At 30.3% G+C, this 18,887-nt stretch overlaps 4 protein-coding genes and 4 pseudogenes across 4 annotated transcripts; 5 read left to right on the top strand and 3 right to left on the bottom strand.

Annotated features, from left to right (window-relative positions):
- The first annotated feature begins 175 nt into the window (after positions 1 to 175).
- Positions 176 to 1,717, top strand: LOC135481451 (cytochrome c oxidase subunit 1-like). The gene is given in 1 exon segment (XM_064761266.1): positions 176 to 1,717. A coding segment is annotated over 1 exon segment (855 nt). The 3' UTR covers positions 1,031 to 1,717.
- LOC135481444 (cytochrome c oxidase subunit 1-like) lies at positions 1,040 to 1,717 on the top strand (annotated as a pseudogene).
- Positions 1,718 to 3,457: 1,740 nt separating this feature from the next.
- LOC135481431 (NADH-ubiquinone oxidoreductase chain 5-like) lies at positions 3,458 to 5,178 on the bottom strand. The gene is given in 1 exon segment (XM_064761254.1): positions 3,458 to 5,178. A coding segment is annotated over 1 exon segment (1,206 nt). The 5' UTR covers positions 5,176 to 5,178; the 3' UTR covers positions 3,458 to 3,969.
- Positions 5,179 to 7,027: 1,849 nt separating this feature from the next.
- LOC135481454 (cytochrome b-like) lies at positions 7,028 to 8,079 on the bottom strand (the record flags this gene model as incomplete). The annotated part of the gene is given in 1 exon segment (XM_064761269.1): positions 7,028 to 8,079. A coding segment is annotated over 1 exon segment (723 nt), but the record flags the coding sequence as incomplete, so codon positions are not given.
- Positions 7,028 to 12,250, bottom strand: LOC135481468 (NADH-ubiquinone oxidoreductase chain 1-like; annotated as a pseudogene).
- An 848-nt stretch (positions 12,251 to 13,098) lies between these two features.
- Positions 13,099 to 13,920, top strand: LOC135481439 (cytochrome c oxidase subunit 3-like; annotated as a pseudogene).
- Positions 13,921 to 15,710: 1,790 nt separating this feature from the next.
- Positions 15,711 to 17,244, top strand: LOC135481453 (cytochrome c oxidase subunit 1-like). The gene is given in 1 exon segment (XM_064761268.1): positions 15,711 to 17,244. A coding segment is annotated over 1 exon segment (855 nt). The 3' UTR covers positions 16,566 to 17,244.
- Positions 16,575 to 17,939, top strand: LOC135481448 (cytochrome c oxidase subunit 1-like; annotated as a pseudogene).
- The last annotated feature ends 948 nt before the right edge of the window (positions 17,940 to 18,887 follow it).

Raw genomic sequence — 18,887 nt, 5'->3', positions numbered from 1 at the left:
TTAGGATCAATAATTAGATTATATTATTATTTAATTCTAGGGTTCTCTGTAATTTTAAGGAGTTCTGTTTCTTGAAAAAAAATGAATAAAAAAGAATTTTTTTTTATTAGCATATTTTTAGTATTAAATTTAGGAGGTATTTGTTTTATTAATTATTTGGGAGCTTTAATTTAGTATGCGATGATTTTTTTCTACTAATCATAAAGATATTGGAACTTTATATATTTTATTTGGAATTTGATCAGGGCTAGTGGGAACTGCACTAAGTCTTCTAATTCGTGCTGAGTTAGGACAGCCTGGGGCTTTACTAGGGGATGACCAATTATATAATGTTATTGTTACAGCTCATGCTTTTGTAATAATTTTTTTTCTAGTAATACCTATAATGATTGGGGGATTTGGTAATTGGTTAGTTCCTTTAATATTAGGTGCTCCAGATATAGCTTTTCCTCGGCTTAATAATATGAGATTTTGACTTCTTCCTCCTGCTTTATGCCTATTATTAGGTTCTGCTGCTGTTGAAAGAGGTGTGGGAACCGGATGGACCGTTTATCCTCCTTTGGCTGGAAATATCGCCCATGCAGGAGGATCGGTTGATTTGGCTATTTTTTCTCTCCATCTAGCTGGAGTTTCTTCTATCTTGGGAGCTGTAAATTTTATCACTACTGTTTTTAATATACGTTGAAAAGGAATACAGCTGGAACGACTTCCTCTATTCGTTTGGTCAGTAAAAATCACAGCTATTCTTTTACTTCTATCTCTCCCAGTTTTAGCAGGGGGAATCACAATATTGTTAACAGACCGAAATTTTAACACAGCATTTTTTGACCCAGCAGGAGGCGGTGACCCAATTTTATATCAACATTTATTTTGGTTTTTTGGACACCCAGAAGTGTATATTTTAATCCTTCCAGGATTTGGAATGATCTCCCATATTGTAATACATTATACGTCTAAAAAGGAAACTTTTGGCACCCTAGGAATAATTTATGCGATATTAGCTATTGGATTATTAGGATTTATCGTTTGAGCTCATCATATGTTTGTAGTTGGTATGGACGTAGATACTCGTGCTTACTTTACTGCAGCGACTATAATTATTGCAGTTCCAACCGGAATTAAGATTTTTAGATGATTAGCTACGGTTCATGGTTCCCGAATTAAGTATGAAAGGGCTATATTATGAGCGCTCGGATTTATTTTCTTATTTACTGTAGGAGGATTAACAGGAATCGTCCTATCTAATTCTTCTTTAGATATTATGTTACATGACAGTTATTATGTAGTAGCACATTTTCACTATGTCTTGTCAATAGGAGCTGTATTTGCTCTCTTCGGAGCTTTTAATTACTGATATCCACTAATATCTGGCCTTGTTTTACATGAACGATGGACTAAGTCCCATTTTTTTATTATGTTCATCGGAGTAAATTTGACTTTTTTTCCTCAACATTTCCTGGGGTTAAGAGGAATACCTCGGCGATATTCAGATTATCCAGACGCTTATATAAAATGAAATGTAGTATCTTCTATTGGCTCTTTAATTTCATTTATTGCAGTGCTGTTTTTCATATTTATTGTCTGAGAAAGATTAATTTCTCAGCGAGGAGTTATTTGAAGAAGACATTTGTCCTCTGCTTTAGAATGAGATAACACTGTCCCTTTAGATTTCCATGGTAGTGATGAAACAGGGGCGATTGTAACTTAAGTTAAGATATGGCTTTTTGAGGACAATGAGGATTTCAAGATGCGGCATCTCCTATAATGGAGCAACTAATTTTTTTTCATGATCATGCAATATTAGTACTAATTATAATTATTAGACTCTTAATATATGCTGCTATTTCATTAATGTCTAACAAAATAACATCTCGGTTTACTTTAGAAAGGCAGGAAATTGAAACTATTTGAACTATTCTTCCAGCGGTTATTTTAATTTTTTTAGCTTTTCCTTCTTTACGATTATTATATCTGCTAGATGAAGTTGAATCTCCTGTTTTAACTGTAAAAGCTATTGGACATCAATGATATTGAAGATATGAATACTCGGACTTTCTGACAGTGGAATTTGATTCTTATATACTTCCGACTGAAGAATTGAATAGGGGGGATTATCGATTATTAGAAGTAGATCATCGAAGAGTGGTTCCTATAAATTCTAAAGTTCGGGTATTAGTTACAGCAGCTGACGTTCTTCATTCCTGAACAGTTCCTTCAATAGGAATAAAAGCTGATGCTGTTCCTGGGCGTCTTAATCAACTCAGATTTATTTCTAAGATCCCCGGAGTATTTTATGGACAGTGTTCTGAGATTTGTGGGGCTAATCATTCTTTTATACCAATTGTATTGGAAGTGGTAGATACAAATTCATTTATCAATTGAATTTTAAGATTTACTTCTGATAATTAAGAAGTTAGTTAATTCATAATAAAAACTTGTCAAGTTTTAGTTACTACTAAGTTAGTATTTCTTTATGCCTCAGCTAGCCCCTTTAAATTGATTATTGTTGATTTTTCTCTTTTGATCTATAGTTTTTTTTATTATAATTTCAATCTGATGAATAAAAAAGAAAGAATACTATGTTAAGAAAGAAAGAAAATCCAGAAAAACTAAAAATAAAAGTTGAATATGATAATTTAATATGTTTTAATAAAATGTTAATAGATATCTTCTCTAGATTTGATGAACAAAACTTTACTATTCTGAAAAAAATTCCTTTAATTTGAATAATAAGAGCATTGCCGTTATATTATATCCAAAGGCTTTATTGAAGAGGATCTTCGCGTTGAGCTGCTTTTGTAATTAAGATTAAGGGATTTATGATAATACAGGCAATACGGACAAAAGGAGGAAGAATAAGTGGTTTTAACAATGCCGTTATTTCTATTTTTATAATATTAATTATTATAAATCTTCTGGGCCTATCTCCTTATGTTTTTAGAATCACTAGTCACTTAGTCTTTGCTTTTTCTTTTGGGCTTCCTCTTTGATTTGCTTTGATCCTATCGGGAGTATTTTTTAATTTAAAAAGAGTAATTTCTCATTTTTTACCAAGAGGAGCCCCTAGGGTTTTAAATCCATTTCTAGTTCTAGTTGAGACAGTTAGTATTTCTGTTCGACCTATTACTTTATCAATTCGGTTAACCGCAAATATAAGAGCTGGCCATATTATTTTAGGTCTTATTGGGGCTTATTTAAGAGCAGGTATTTTTAGATACTCTTCAATCATCATTTTACTTTTAATTTTTATTGAGATTTTTTATTTTATGTTCGAAGTTGGAGTTAGCTTAATTCAAGCTTATATTTTTTCATTATTAATTACTCTTTACTCAGACGATCACCCTGAACTATAGATAAATAATTAGATTTATATAGTTATATAACGCTAATAGATATAATTAAAACATAATTCCTTAGCAACTTCACTGCTACGCTCTTATCAATAAGCTACATATCCTATTAGAAAAAATAGAAAAAAAGAGGAAAAAATCTTAAAGTGATTAGACTTAATCTAACAATAGAGTTAAATAAATTTCCTTGACTTTTTTGGTTATTACTAGAACAGTTGATTAAAAATCTAAAAATTCCTTCTCCCCTGATGTTTTCTAACCAACCTAAGTCTAAAACTTTAAGGGCTATTTGTCCTGACTTTAGAACCGGAATACTAACAAAGTTATTGCTTAAAAGAGATATAAATCATATGTATGAAAAAAAATCATTGATTATTATCTTTTTTTTGTGAAAAGCATTTCTAAATAAAATTCCTCCTATAGCCCCTCTGACCACTGTTAGAGATAAAACTAATATTTTGTCAAATATACTAATAAAAGGAATAAGCGCAGGTCTTATTATCAATCAAGAAAAAGCCGCCCCTCTTAAGATAGCCCCTCTTGTTAATATTAATAGAGGCATAAGAATATAAATATCTTCATCTCTATTGCATAGATAGGGATTTTGAGTTATAGAACTTCAGAAAACAAGAATTGACAAACGGACAGAGTATATTACAGTTAAAAAAGTAGCCAAGAAAACTATTATTCTTGTAACCAAGTTTATTTGATCAAAAATTATTATCTCAATAATGTAATCTTTAGAATAAAATCCTGCGAAAAATGGAATTCCACATAAAGCTAGGTTAGCAATATTAAAACAAGTTCTAGTTACAGGCAAATGTTTCCAAAGCTGTCTTATTTTTCGAATGTCTTGATTATTATTATGGAGATGAATAATATTTCCGGCACACAAGAAGAGAAGGGCCTTGAATAAAGCATGAGTAAATAAATGAATCAAAGCTAACTCAGGATAACCAATTCCAATCCTTATTATCATTACTCCTAGCTGGCTTAAAGTAGACAAGGCAATGATTTTTTTTAAATCTATTTCAAAGTTGGCTGCAATTCCTGCTATTAATATAGTTCTTACTGAAATGAATAAAACTGCTGGTTTAAACCATACAAGCTGGTCTAAGAAAGAAAAAAATCGAATTAAAAGAAAAACCCCGGCTGTGACCAAGGTAGAGGAATGAACTAAAGCTGAGACAGGGGTTGGAGCCGCCATAGCAGCTGGAAGTCATCTGCAAAAAGGAATTTGAGCACTTTTAGTTATACCTGCTAGAAGAATTATAAAAGCTCTTATATATCTTATATCAAAATTTCAAATAAAAGTACCATCTCAATGCCCTTGGCTAAACATTCAACCAGCTCTTATTAAAATCCCAACATCTCCAATCCGATTTATAAAAGCGGTTATTAATCCGGCCCCTAATGATTTAGGATTTTGATAATAAATCACCAAACAAAATGAAACTAACCCTAGCCCATCTCAGCCTAATAATAAAGAAATTAAATTTGGAATAAAAATCAAAAAATTTATGGATAAAACAAATAATATAACAATTCAAACAAACCGAGATAAAAAAATATCATTAGATATGTAACTTTTAGAGAAAAATATTACGCAGCTAGAAATAAAACAAACTAGAACTCTAAATATAATTCTTTTTCAATCAAAGATAACAGGAAAGGTTATAAAAACAGAATTTAATTCGAAAAAAATAATATGTAATAAAACTCTCTTATGGTAATATATAAGTATAGCTACCGCCTTTACCCCTAAAAATACATAAAAAAAAAGAAATAACGAAGCAAATAACCTGCTATTCATAATAAATTTCATTGTTAACTAAGTAAAGCCTTTATTTTAGAATCACAATCTAATGTTTTTATAAACTAAGTTAACAAAAAAATAATCCTCCGATTAATAAAGTTAATTGAACAGGAATTCAATGTATAAAGATAACTAAATAAGTTAAAATCCCTACCCCATTGAAAGGGTTAATAAAACTTGAGAACTGTCCGTGCTGAGTGTTAGTGTACAAAAATAAACTATAAACAGCTACTAAAAATCTTAGGATTGCTAAAGGAAAGAAAAGAAAAGGAGATACTTTTAAAATCCTAATAATTATTATAATTTCTCTCAATAAGTTTAACGAAGGCGGAGCAGCTATATTAGCAGAACATAATAGAAATAAAGATAGTCTTAAAATCGGTAAAATACAAATAAATCCTTTACAAATTAGGATTCTTCGAGATCCTCTTTTATTATAAAAAATATTGGCTATGAAAAAAAGGCCCGACGAAGAAAAAGCATGACCAACCATTATTATTACTCCCCCAGATAATCCTCAAAATCTACCACTCAAGATTCTCCCAGCCATCAAGCCCATATGACCAATAGAAGAATAGGCAATTAACCTTTTTATATCGATTTGACGAATACACACCATTCTTCTTAAAACCCCTCCTATAATTCTAAAAATCAATAAAGATCTTCTTAAAGTTATATTAATTTTAGGAAAAATTATAACAATTCGAGTTAAGCCGTAGCCCCCCAGCTTTAATAAAAGAGCTGCTAAAATTATAGAACCAGCAACTGGAGCTTCTACATGGGCTTTAGGTAATCACAAGTGAACCCCAAATAAAGGAAGTTTAACAAGAAAAACCAAAATTATAAAGAATCATCATAGAAAAAATATTAAATCTCTTATAAAAAAAGGCAAGCCTCATTTTATTAATAAAGAAAGAGACCCATTAGCTTTGAACAAAAAAACCAAATTAAGCAAGAAAGGCAATGCTCCCGCTACTGTATAAATTACTATATATATTCCAGCCTGAAGGCGCTCCGGCTGATACCCTCAAATTAAAATTAACAAAAGCGTAGGTACTAAAGAGCCTTCGAAAAAGATATAAAATAAAATAAAATTTTCTTGTATAAAAACTAAAATAATTATTAGATTTAAAATAATTACAGAATTACAGAAAACCCCACTACTAAAATTTTTAAACAAAATTGCTCCTCTGCTCAAAATTATCAAAGAAGAAATTCAACACCTTAGTAAAATCAAAACAATAGATAAAGAATCCGCAAACAAGAATCCAATAATTTTAGGAACCCCTATAGAAGAGTAAAAATAAAACAAAATAAAAAGAAACATCAATAAAAATCTTCATCTCCTATAGTATCACTTCCACTTTTTATTTCTCGTTAAAAACACAGCTAAGAAAGATAGAATTAAGGAAGCTAACACTTATGTATTGATAAAGAAGAAACGTAGTCATTCCCATGTCTACGAATTAAAATTACTAATAAACTTAACCCCAAAGCTGCTTCTGAAGCAGCCAAAGTTAATATTACAAAAACTATAATTCCTTCTCTCCTAATATTAGCGCTAGAAGCTAGTACAACCAAAAAAATCGATAACATTATTATTTCTAATGCTAAAAGAGAGTTTAGTAAGTGTTTTCGCTGTAGACAAAAAACTATTAAAGAAAGAATCCTCATTACTACCCCAACACTAAAAATAGAATTAAAAAGTCTTATCATATCTTAATAAATCCGCTAAAAAAGCTTTAATAAGCATTGGTCTTGTAAACCAAAGACTGAATACATTATATTCTTTTAGTAAACTATTAAGTGATTCGAACACTTCTTTCGTGTTTTCAAAACACTGACTCCCAAGAGAATAGTAATCAATAATTATTTTTTTAAAACATAATCTCTTCTTCATTGGAAGACTGGGTTCAAAATAAAAAAAGAAAAATATAATAAAGTCAAAATTTGCCCCATCGTAATGAAAGGATCTTCCACGGGCTGACTACCAATCCATGTTAATAGAAAAAAGACTGAAACAAAAGATCAAAATAACCCTTGATTTAAAAAATAAAAACTTAATGAACGAAATTCACCTAAGTGAAGTAAGGGAACAAAAAAAAGAACTACAATGGACATTAGTAACCCAAGAACTCCTCCTAGCTTATTAGGGATAGATCGTAAAATAGCATAAGCAAAAAGAAAATATCATTCCGGCTGAATATGAACTGGAGTAACCAAGGGGTTAGCAGGGATAAAATTCTCCGGGTCTGTTAATAGATTAGGTTCCAATAAGACAAGTATAACAAGAAAAAAACTAACTAAAAGAAATCCAATTAAGTCTTTTAATAAGTAGTAAGAATGCAAACTAACCTTTTCCATGTCTCTGTTTAATCCTAAAGGGTTATTAGATCCCGTTTCATGCAAAAACAATAAATGCAATACTCTAAATAATATAATAATAAAAGGAACCAAATAATGAAGAGTAAAAAATCGAGTTAATGTAGCATTATCAACAGCAAATCCCCCCCAAATTCATTGTACTACATCTTTACCAATATAGGGTAATGCAGAAACTAGATTAGTAATAACAGTAGCTCCTCAAAAAGATATCTGCCCTCACGGTAAGACATATCCAATAAAAGCTGCTCCTATTGTTAGGAAAAAAAGAATCACTCCTAAATTTCAAGTGTGAATATTAACATAAGAACCATAATAAAGCCCTCGAGCAATATGAAAGTAAATACAAATAAAAAACCAAGAAGCCCCATTAGCATGAGCCCTTCGAATAACCCACCCAAAATTAACATCCCGACCAATATGAGCTACTGATGAAAAAGCTAAATCTACTCTAGTAGCATAATGTATTGCTAAAAACAGCCCAGTTAAAATTTGTAAAACTAAACAAAATCCTAATAAAGAACCAAAATTTCATCAAATAGACAGATTAGGAGGAGAAGGAAGGTCCACCAAAGATCCATTAAAAATCTTCAAAATAGGGTGACTAGAACGCAAAGGTTTAAGCATATTACTTATAAGGACGTAAGGCTCCCTTGCTTTTATAGCAAACTTTAACTACACATAGCAAAATAAACAACAGAATAAGAACTAACCCCCTTGCAGTCATTCCCCCAAAAAAAGAGAATAAGGATATCCCTTGCTTATGATATCCTCCTTCCCATAGAAGTGAAAGTCTTTCTACTTCCCCAGGGATCCCAACAACACTACTACATAAGAATAAACTAACTCAAAAAAAATATATCAAAAAAAACCCAAACTTTAAACTTCCTTTCTTAAATACTAAGTTAGGAGTTAATGCTGTGACATAGGCAAATATTACTAATAGGCCTCCAATATAAATTAAAAATAAAATAAATCCAAACCAACTCCCCCTCTCGAAAAAAACACAGATCCTAATTATAAACCTATTAATCAAAATTAAACTTCCCATTGACAAAGGCTGCGACACTATGGGTAAGATAAATCCAATTCTTAAAATTAAAGAAAACAAAGATAGCATAGTCATGTCCAGATAGTAGTTTAAAACAAAACATTGGCATTGGAAGTCAAAAAACAAGATATCTTGCTATCTGATCCCAAAAACTACAACTAAAAATTTAAAAGCAACTCCTCAAACTAACACAAACAAAGAAACTGGCAACAAACTCAGCCAAGTCAATTTCATTAGAAGATCATAACGAAAACGGGGGTAAGTCCCTCGAATTCAAATAAAGAAAAATCTAACAATCACCACCTTACTTCAGAAAAAAAAAAGACTAAAAATCCTTATATTTTGTTCCCCTAGAAAAATAATGGAAGTTATTATTCTTATAAACAAAATTCTTGCATATTCAGCAAGAAAAATTAGAGCAAAAACACCTCCACCATATTCTACATTAAACCCAGAGACTAGCTCTGATTCTCCTTCAGCAAAGTCAAAAGGAGCCCGATTAGTCTCCGCCACACAAACAACAAGCCATATAAAAAAAACAGGAAACAAAATTACTATGTTCCAAAATGAATATTGAAATAAGCCAATCTTACTAAAACTTAATCTACCTCTTAAGCTAATAACGGATAATAAAAGTAAAAATAACCTCACTTCATAAGAAATTGTCTGTGCCACTGCTCGAAGAGCCCCAAGAAGCGAATACTTAGAATTAGAAGCTCACCCCCTAACCATAGTACCATAAACATTAAGAGCAGAAACACACAAAAAAAACATAACTCTAAGCTCTATCCTCCATACCCTAAAATTAGTTCAATATAAAGATCAAAGACATAAAGATAAAACTAAACTCAACCCCGGCCCCACATAATAAGGTCCTTTATTTGATACTCTAATTCCCCTTTCCTCTTTCAAAAATAACTTCAAAGCATCAGCTAAAGGCTGAATTACTCCTATATATCCTACTTTATTAGGCCCTTTGCGAATTTGAACATACCCTAACCCCTTACGCTCAAAAAGAGTAAAAAAAGCTACACTTAAAAGAATACAAACATAAGAAACAACCATTCATACAAAACTAACCTTCACAACTAAAGAGATCTCCCAATCTATTTATAGAACTTAACTCTATTGCACTACTCTGCCACTTTAGTTCATAAAACAATATATCAAATGATGGATTTTAACCTTCATATAATAGTTCTAAACTATTTGCACTATTTTGCTAACTTGACATCTATAAAAAATTTTTATCAGCTTAATCCTTTCGTACTAAAACCAATAATATTTTATCAAAGATAGAAACCAACCTGGCTTACACCGGTTTGAACTCAGATCATGTGGAAATTTAAAGGTCGAACAGACCCCCAACAACAAGCTTCTCCGCCTATTAGGTATTCCAATCCAACATCGAGGTCGCAATCTTTTCCTTCAATTTGAACTCTCCAGAAAAATAACGCTGTTATCCCTGCGGTAACTTATCTTACTATCATAAATTTTTATGGATCTTTTCAACATATAAGTTTCCTCAACTAAAAGAAGCTTTATCTGTTCTTCTGTCACCCCAACAAAAGAGAAATTCTAAAAAACATTTATTCTAAAAAGCATATAATTTTATAATTACTCTAAAGTTCGACAGGGTCTTTTCGTCTTTTGACTTCATTCAGGCTTCTTCACCTAAAAATTAAATTCTATTTAATAAGATAGAGACAGAAGAATTTCGTCAAACCATTCATTCCAGCCTTCAATTAAAAGGCAAATGATTATGCTACCTTTGCACAGTCAGGGTACTGCGGCCGTTAAATTTTTCACCGGGCAGGTACGACTCCTTATTTTATATTTACAAAGAGCGATGTTTTTGATAAACAGGCGAAATTCATATTTGCCGAGTTCCTTTTTCTCATTTCAATATATATAAAAAGTTTCAGCTTTAAGTTCAAAACCATCAAGCAAGAAATAAACCAATACTAATTTCAACATAAATATTAAATTCAACATAATTACAAATTAAGGGAAAATATAAACAGAAAATTTTAATCATACAATCCTAATAAAACTTCGTTATAAAACCGTAAAAATGATAGAAACTATTAAACCTACATTACATTAAATTTAACCATAAATTTTCATCAATTTTTTAGCTCAACCTAAAAAACAAAAACTTACAAATAAAAATCAAGCTAAATCACACTTTATTTTTCATTTATAAATCGCACTCAAATGCTTTTCTCTTCCAACTAGCTATCAGAAAATCCGTTAGCGTTTCACTACCATAAACAGATCTAAAAATAGTTATGCTACACTATTCATTCGTCTGAATATAACTCTTCTTCTTTCTAGAAAACATTAAAACAAGCTTATTTCTCGTTAAACCATAATGCAAAAGGTACTAAAATTAATTTATACTATCATATATATTTAATATTTTCCTTTACAGTACTTTCGTTTTCTCTATGACTTTCGTTTAAACTACTAGCCCGCAAAAACTTTAATATTTTTAACAAATATCATTTAAATAAATTTTTAGCTATTTAGGATAGGTTTAATCAACCCTCTTTTCAGTGTAAATAAAAAACATTTTACTATGCTATATCCTAAGGAACAGCTTCAGCTACCCCTACTATGTTACGACTTATCTCTTATTTTTAAGAGAGCGACGGGCGATATGTACACACTTTAGTAACCACATTCATATTATTATTCTAAATAAATATTACTTCCAAGTCCACCGTTCATTCTTTATTGCAATAAAACTACAGAAATTCGAATTTAAATTGTAACCCATCACTACTTTACCATAAGCTGCACTTTGACCTGACATAAAAATACTAAATTAAAAAGCCAACTTTATTAGCCTCAAGCGTAAGCTGATGACGGCAGTATACAAGCTAATTAAATAAATAAGTAAAGTAAGGTTTAACGTGGATTATCGATTTAAAGGACAGGCTCCCCTGGACGGAAATTAAAGTACCGCCAAGTCTTTTGGATTTTAAGCTATAGCTCGTAATCCCCAGGTAAACAAATTTAATTTCCTAATAATGGGGTATCTAATCCCAGTTTTAACTAAAAGCTTCACAGATTCTGCACATAGCCACAAATTAACTCTGCATTTATATTAAAATTCTACCTTTATATAATACAAAAAATGACTTTTAATCACATAACTATTTTTTACCGCCTTTATTTGACTTAAGCTTATTGTTTAACCGCAGCTGCTGGCACAAATTTAGCTACCTTTATTAGCCCTGCCTAATACAAAGTTCCCTTTTTGATTAATATTCTACACTGATGTTGTAAATATTTCTGTCATCAATATCTTTGATAATAACAAACCCATCTGACTAACCTCTTTAAGAGCCAAAAAGATAGATACATAACTTACAGTTTCAAACAAAACTATCATGTGTTATCGCTAGCACAAGCCAAATCAAAACCAAAACCAAATTCTCCTAATAAGAGAGATTTATCTCATAATTGAGGTATGAACCCAATAGCTTAACTTAGCTTATCTTACTATTTTAATAAATAATTCTAAAGTTTCAGCCGCAAGGCACCAATGAACCTGCAATTCACTATTGTAATTCAACTACGAAACCAACAAGAGAAATATATTTCATTAGCAAAGCTACAATTTACCGCCTTCAATTCAGCCATCTTGCTTTATAACAAAACACGAGAATCAATATCTCATTTCAGGTTTTGAAGACCTGTAGTTTTTTAACTTAGTGTTTTAAAAAGAAAAATATTTAATTTTTTCTTTAGGAATCAAAATCCTACGGGCTTTTCTCTACACCACTTTTTAATTTGATTTAAAATATAGGGTTTTATTTTACTTGTGTGGTCTATTTATATTATCTTTAACATCTTTGTTAACCTTACTATGTGGAAAATAGCTGTACTTATATATACTAAGATAACAAGTAAAACATAATAAGAAAGATAACAGATATATACTAATTGAATGAAAATCAATTGTGCAAAATTACACTACAATCTCTTTAATCTTAGGTTTTTACTTTGTAGAATTATTAGATTAACCTATTGTAGCAAAACCTAGATTGATTAATTACTTATATCTATCTATATATATATATATATATATATATATATATATATATATGTATATATATATATATATATATATATATATATATATATATATATATATATATATATATATATATATATATATATATATATATATATATGTATATATATATATATATATATATATATATATATATATATATATATATATATATATATATATATATATATATATATATATATATATATATATATATATATATATATATATATATATATATATATATATATATATATATATATATATGTATATATATATATATATATATATATATATATATATATGTATATATGTATGTATGTATGAATATACACATGTATATATATACTATAGAAATAACTATATAAAAGTACATGAAACACTCCTTCTTCTCTAGAGAAGATATAAAGTTTCAAAGTGTTAGCAAGCCATGATTCGAAACCCATTTCATTTGGTTGAGTTTAGTCCCTGGCCTTTAACAGGATCAATGGGGGCTTTTTGTCTTACTGTAGGATTAGCAAGATGGTTTCACGGGCATTCTGTGTTACTTTACTCTCTAGGAATTCTTCTTATTATACTAACGATAATCCAATGATGACGTGATGTTATTCGGGAGAGCACTTTTCAAGGGTATCATACCTTAAAAGTATCTCAGGGATTGCGATGAGGAATAATTTTATTTATTACTTCCGAAGTACTTTTCTTTTTTGCTTTTTTTTGGGCTTATTTTCATTCAAGACTAGCCCCCACTCCAGAAATTGGTATAAATTGACCTCCAAGAGGAATCGTTCCGCTTAATCCTTTTCAAGTCCCTTTATTAAATACAGCTGTCTTATTAGCTTCTGGAGTAAGAGTAACTTGGGCTCATCATAGATTACTTGAGGGTAATTGAAAAAGAACAAACTATGCTTTGACGGTCACAGTTCTTTTAGGTATTTATTTTACTTTCTTACAAGCAGGGGAATACATAGAGACTTCATTTACAATTGCAGATAGGTGTTATGGGTCAACTTTTTTTGTTGCTACAGGATTTCATGGACTCCATGTTTTAATTGGAAGTACATTCTTGTTGATTACCTTAGTACGAAATATGATGTATCATTTTTCTGCTAATCATCATTTTGGGTTTGAAGCAGCAGCTTGGTATTGACACTTTGTTGATGTAGTATGACTATTTCTTTACATTTCGATTTACTGATGAGGATCGTAAGTTAACAAAATATTGATAAATAATTTACTCTAAGTAACCTAAGAAAGGTACTAAACTTTTAATTTAGTTATGATAATATTATATCCTTAGGGACAGTACTTTAAAAAAAAGATTTAATTTGCATTTAAATAATAGGAATTTTATCCTCTATCCCATTCTATTGTCTGTCTTAGCTAACCCTTATGATTTCGGCTCATAAAATAACAAATAGAACTGTTCTAAGATTATTGAATATACTGAATAGAAGCTCTGATGAAGCATTTAGCTGTTAACTAAAAAGGAATAAAAATATTATCTATTCAGGTATTACGCCGGAAGAACGGATTACATTGATGTTGTAAATTAAAAGATTAATAATCTTTAATGCCTTATGATGTTACTGTTAAGATTTTTTAGATTTAATTTAATTCTTAGTTTTATTCTTTCTTATGTAGCTTTATTTATGACAAAAAAGAAGAAGGAAAATCGAGAAAAGAGATCAGCTTTTGAATGTGGATTTGACCCAAAAAGAAATTCTCGGCTTCCTTTTTCTCTGCGATTTTTTTTAATTACTGTTATTTTTTTAATTTTTGATGTTGAAATTATTCTTTTATTACCATATTTAATCTCTAGTAACATAAGTTCAGACGTTTTTTCGTTAATTACAGCTATTCTTATTATTTTAGTTTTATTGGGAGGAACTTTATATGAATGAGCTCAGGGAAGGTTAAAATGGGTAAATAGTTAAAAATAGTTCGGAACAAGCTGTAGCTGCTAACTATAACTTAAGTGGTTCAACTCCATTTTATTTTTTAAGTTGTTAAATTTTCCATTTGTTACAATATTTATACTTATTATGTTTTCTAGTAGAATTTTTTCCTTGTGTTCTACGCATTGATTCGGGGCTTGACTCGGTTTGGAAGTAAATTTAATAAGTTTTATTCCAATAATAGTGCAGAAAGGATTAAGTGAAGAGGTTGAATCTGCAATTAAGTATTTCTTGATTCAAGCAGTAGCTTCAGCTTTACTGCTTTTATTAGCTTCTATAGTATTTTGAGAGCAAGGAGATTGATCTATAGTAAGAAGGAAAATTTTTAGTAGAAGTTTTATTATAATAAGTCTTCTATTAAAAATGGGGATAGCACCTTTTCACTTTTGACTTCCAGGAGTAATCAGCGGTTTGTCTTGGGTATCTAATTCTTTATTAATAACTTGACAGAAAGTTGCTCCTTTATTTCTCATTTGTTTTTTTTTCTATATCTCGTCTATCCAAGCAATTATAATGGTATTAATATCAAGATTCTTTGGAGGGGTTGGTGGACTTAATCAAACTTCTATTCGAGGATTATTAGCCTATTCTTCAATTCTTCATAATGGTTGAATGATCTCTGCATCTTTAATCAGAGTAGAAATATCTTTTATTTACCTTTTTCTGTATTCTTTAATCTTATTTTCCGCACTAAGTTTATTTTTAACAGAGGAAGTTAAAAATAGTCAACAATTCTTAAGTATTTTTATATGAAGAAAATTCTCACGAGCGTGCTTTTGCGTAACTATTATTTCACTCGGGGGAATACCCCCTTTATTAGGATTTTTTTCTAAGTGATTGGTTCTTAGGAAGCTAATTGTTATAAATATTCTTTTTTTGCCTTTTATTTTAATTTTAGGATCAATAATTAGATTATATTATTATTTAATTCTAGGGTTCTCTGTAATTTTAAGGAGTTCTGTTTCTTGAAAAAAAATGAATAAAAAAGAATTTTTTTTTATTAGCATATTTTTAGTATTAAATTTAGGAGGTATTTGTTTTATTAATTATTTGGGAGCTTTAATTTAGTATGCGATGATTTTTTTCTACTAATCATAAAGATATTGGAACTTTATATATTTTATTTGGAATTTGATCAGGGCTAGTGGGAACTGCACTAAGTCTTCTAATTCGTGCTGAGTTAGGACAGCCTGGGGCTTTACTAGGGGATGACCAATTATATAATGTTATTGTTACAGCTCATGCTTTTGTAATAATTTTTTTTCTAGTAATACCTATAATGATTGGGGGATTTGGTAATTGGTTAGTTCCTTTAATATTAGGTGCTCCAGATATAGCTTTTCCTCGGCTTAATAATATGAGATTTTGACTTCTTCCTCCTGCTTTATGCCTATTATTAGGTTCTGCTGCTGTTGAAAGAGGTGTGGGAACCGGATGGACCGTTTATCCTCCTTTGGCTGGAAATATCGCCCATGCAGGAGGATCGGTTGATTTGGCTATTTTTTCTCTCCATCTAGCTGGAGTTTCTTCTATCTTGGGAGCTGTAAATTTTATCACTACTGTTTTTAATATACGTTGAAAAGGAATACAGCTGGAACGACTTCCTCTATTCGTTTGGTCAGTAAAAATCACAGCTATTCTTTTACTTCTATCTCTCCCAGTTTTAGCAGGGGGAATCACAATATTGTTAACAGACCGAAATTTTAACACAGCATTTTTTGACCCAGCAGGAGGCGGTGACCCAATTTTATATCAACATTTATTTTGGTTTTTTGGACACCCAGAAGTGTATATTTTAATCCTTCCAGGATTTGGAATGATCTCCCATATTGTAATACATTATACGTCTAAAAAGGAAACTTTTGGCACCCTAGGAATAATTTATGCGATATTAGCTATTGGATTATTAGGATTTATCGTTTGAGCTCATCATATGTTTGTAGTTGGTATGGACGTAGATACTCGTGCTTACTTTACTGCAGCGACTATAATTATTGCAGTTCCAACCGGAATTAAGATTTTTAGATGATTAGCTACGGTTCATGGTTCCCGAATTAAGTATGAAAGGGCTATATTATGAGCGCTCGGATTTATTTTCTTATTTACTGTAGGAGGATTAACAGGAATCGTCCTATCTAATTCTTCTTTAGATATTATGTTACATGACAGTTATTATGTAGTAGCACATTTTCACTATGTCTTGTCAATAGGAGCTGTATTTGCTCTCTTCGGAGCTTTTAATTACTGATATCCACTAATATCTGGCCTTGTTTTACATGAACGATGGACTAAGTCCCATTTTTTTATTATGTTCATCGGAGTAAATTTGACTTTTTCATTTCCTGGGGTTAAGAGGAATACCTCGGCGATATTCAGATTATCCAGACGCTTATATAAAATGAAATGTAGTATCTTCTATTGGCTCTTTAATTTCATTTATTGCAGTGCTGTTTTTCATATTTATTGTCTGAGAAAGATTAATTTCTCAGCGAGGAGTTATTTGAAGAAGACATTTGTCCTCTGCTTTAGAATGAGATAACACTGTCCCTTTAGATTTCCATGGTAGTGATGAAACAGGGGCGATTGTAACTTAAGTTAAGATATGGCTTTTTGAGGACAATGAGGATTTCAAGATGCGGCATCTCCTATAATGGAGCAACTAATTTTTTTTCATGATCATGCAATATTAGTACTAATTATAATTATTAGACTCTTAATATATGCTGCTATTTCATTAATGTCTAACAAAATAACATCTCGGTTTACTTTAGAAAGGCAGGAAATTGAAACTATTTGAACTATTCTTCCAGCGGTTATTTTAATTTTTTTAGCTTTTCCTTCTTTACGATTATTATATCTGCTAGATGAAGTTGAATCTCCTGTTTTAACTGTAAAAGCTATTGGACATCAATGATATTGAAGATATGAATACTCGGACTTTCTGACAGTGGAATTTGATTCTTATATACTTCCGACTGAAGAATTGAATAGGGGGGATTATCGATTATTAGAAGTAGATCATCGAAGAGTGGTTCCTATAAATTCTAAAGTTCGGGTATTAGTTACAGCAGCTGACGTTCTTCATTCCTGAACAGTTCCTTCAATAGGAATAAAAGCTGATGCTGTTCCTGGGCGTCTTAATCAACTCAGATTTATTTCTAAGATCCCCGGAGTATTTTATGGACAGTGTTCTGAGATTTGTGGGGCTAATCATTCTTTTATACCAATTGTATTGGAAGTGGTAGATACAAATTCATTTATCAATTGAATTTTAAGATTTACTTCTGATAATTAAGAAGTTAGTTAATTCATAATAAAAACTTGTCAAGTTTTAGTTACTACTAAGTTAGTATTTCTTTATGCCTCAGCTAGCCCCTTTAAATTGATTATTGTTGATTTTTCTCTTTTGATCTATAGTTTTTTTTATTATAATTTCAATCTGATGAATAAAAAAGAAAGAATACTATGTTAAGAAAGAAAGAAAATCCAGAAAAACTAAAAATAAAAGTTGAATATGATAATTTAATATGTTTTAATAAAATGTTAATAGATATCTTCTCTAGATTTGATGAACAAAACTTTACTATTCTGAAAAAAATTCCTTTAATTTGAATAATAAGAGCATTGCCGTTATATTATATCCAAAGGCTTTATTGAAGAGGATCTTCGCGTTGAGCTGCTTTTGTAATTAAGATTAAGGGATTTATGATAATACAGGCAATACGGACAAAAGGAGGAAGAATAAGTGGTTTTAACAATGCCGTTATTTCTATTTTTATAATATTAATTATTATAAATCTTCTGGGCCTATCTCCTTATGTTTTTAGAATCACTAGTCACTTAGTCTTTGCTTTTTCTTTTGGGCTTCCTCTTTGATTTGCTTTGATCCTATCGGGAGTATTTTTTAATTTAAAAAGAGTAATTTCTCATTTTTTACCAAGAGGAGCCCCTAGGGTTTTAAATCCATTTCTAGTTCTAGTTGAGACAGTTAGTATTTCTGTTCGACCTATTACTTTATCAATTCGGTTAACCGCAAATATAAGAGCTGGCCATATTATTTTAGGTCTTATTGGGGCTTATTTAAGAGCAGGTATTTTTAGATACTCTTCAATCATCATTTTACTTTTAATTTTTATTGAGATTTTTTATTTTATGTTCGAAGTTGGAGTTAGCTTAATTCAAGCTTATATTTTTTCATTATTAATTACTCTTTACTCAGACGATCACCCTGAACTATAGATAAATA

This window comes from Liolophura sinensis, unplaced genomic scaffold (genome assembly GCF_032854445.1).
Source record: "Liolophura sinensis isolate JHLJ2023 unplaced genomic scaffold, CUHK_Ljap_v2 scaffold_99, whole genome shotgun sequence".
Taxonomy (NCBI): domain Eukaryota; kingdom Metazoa; phylum Mollusca; class Polyplacophora; order Chitonida; family Chitonidae; genus Liolophura; species Liolophura sinensis.
This window is presented reverse-complemented; position numbering and strand designations above follow the sequence as displayed.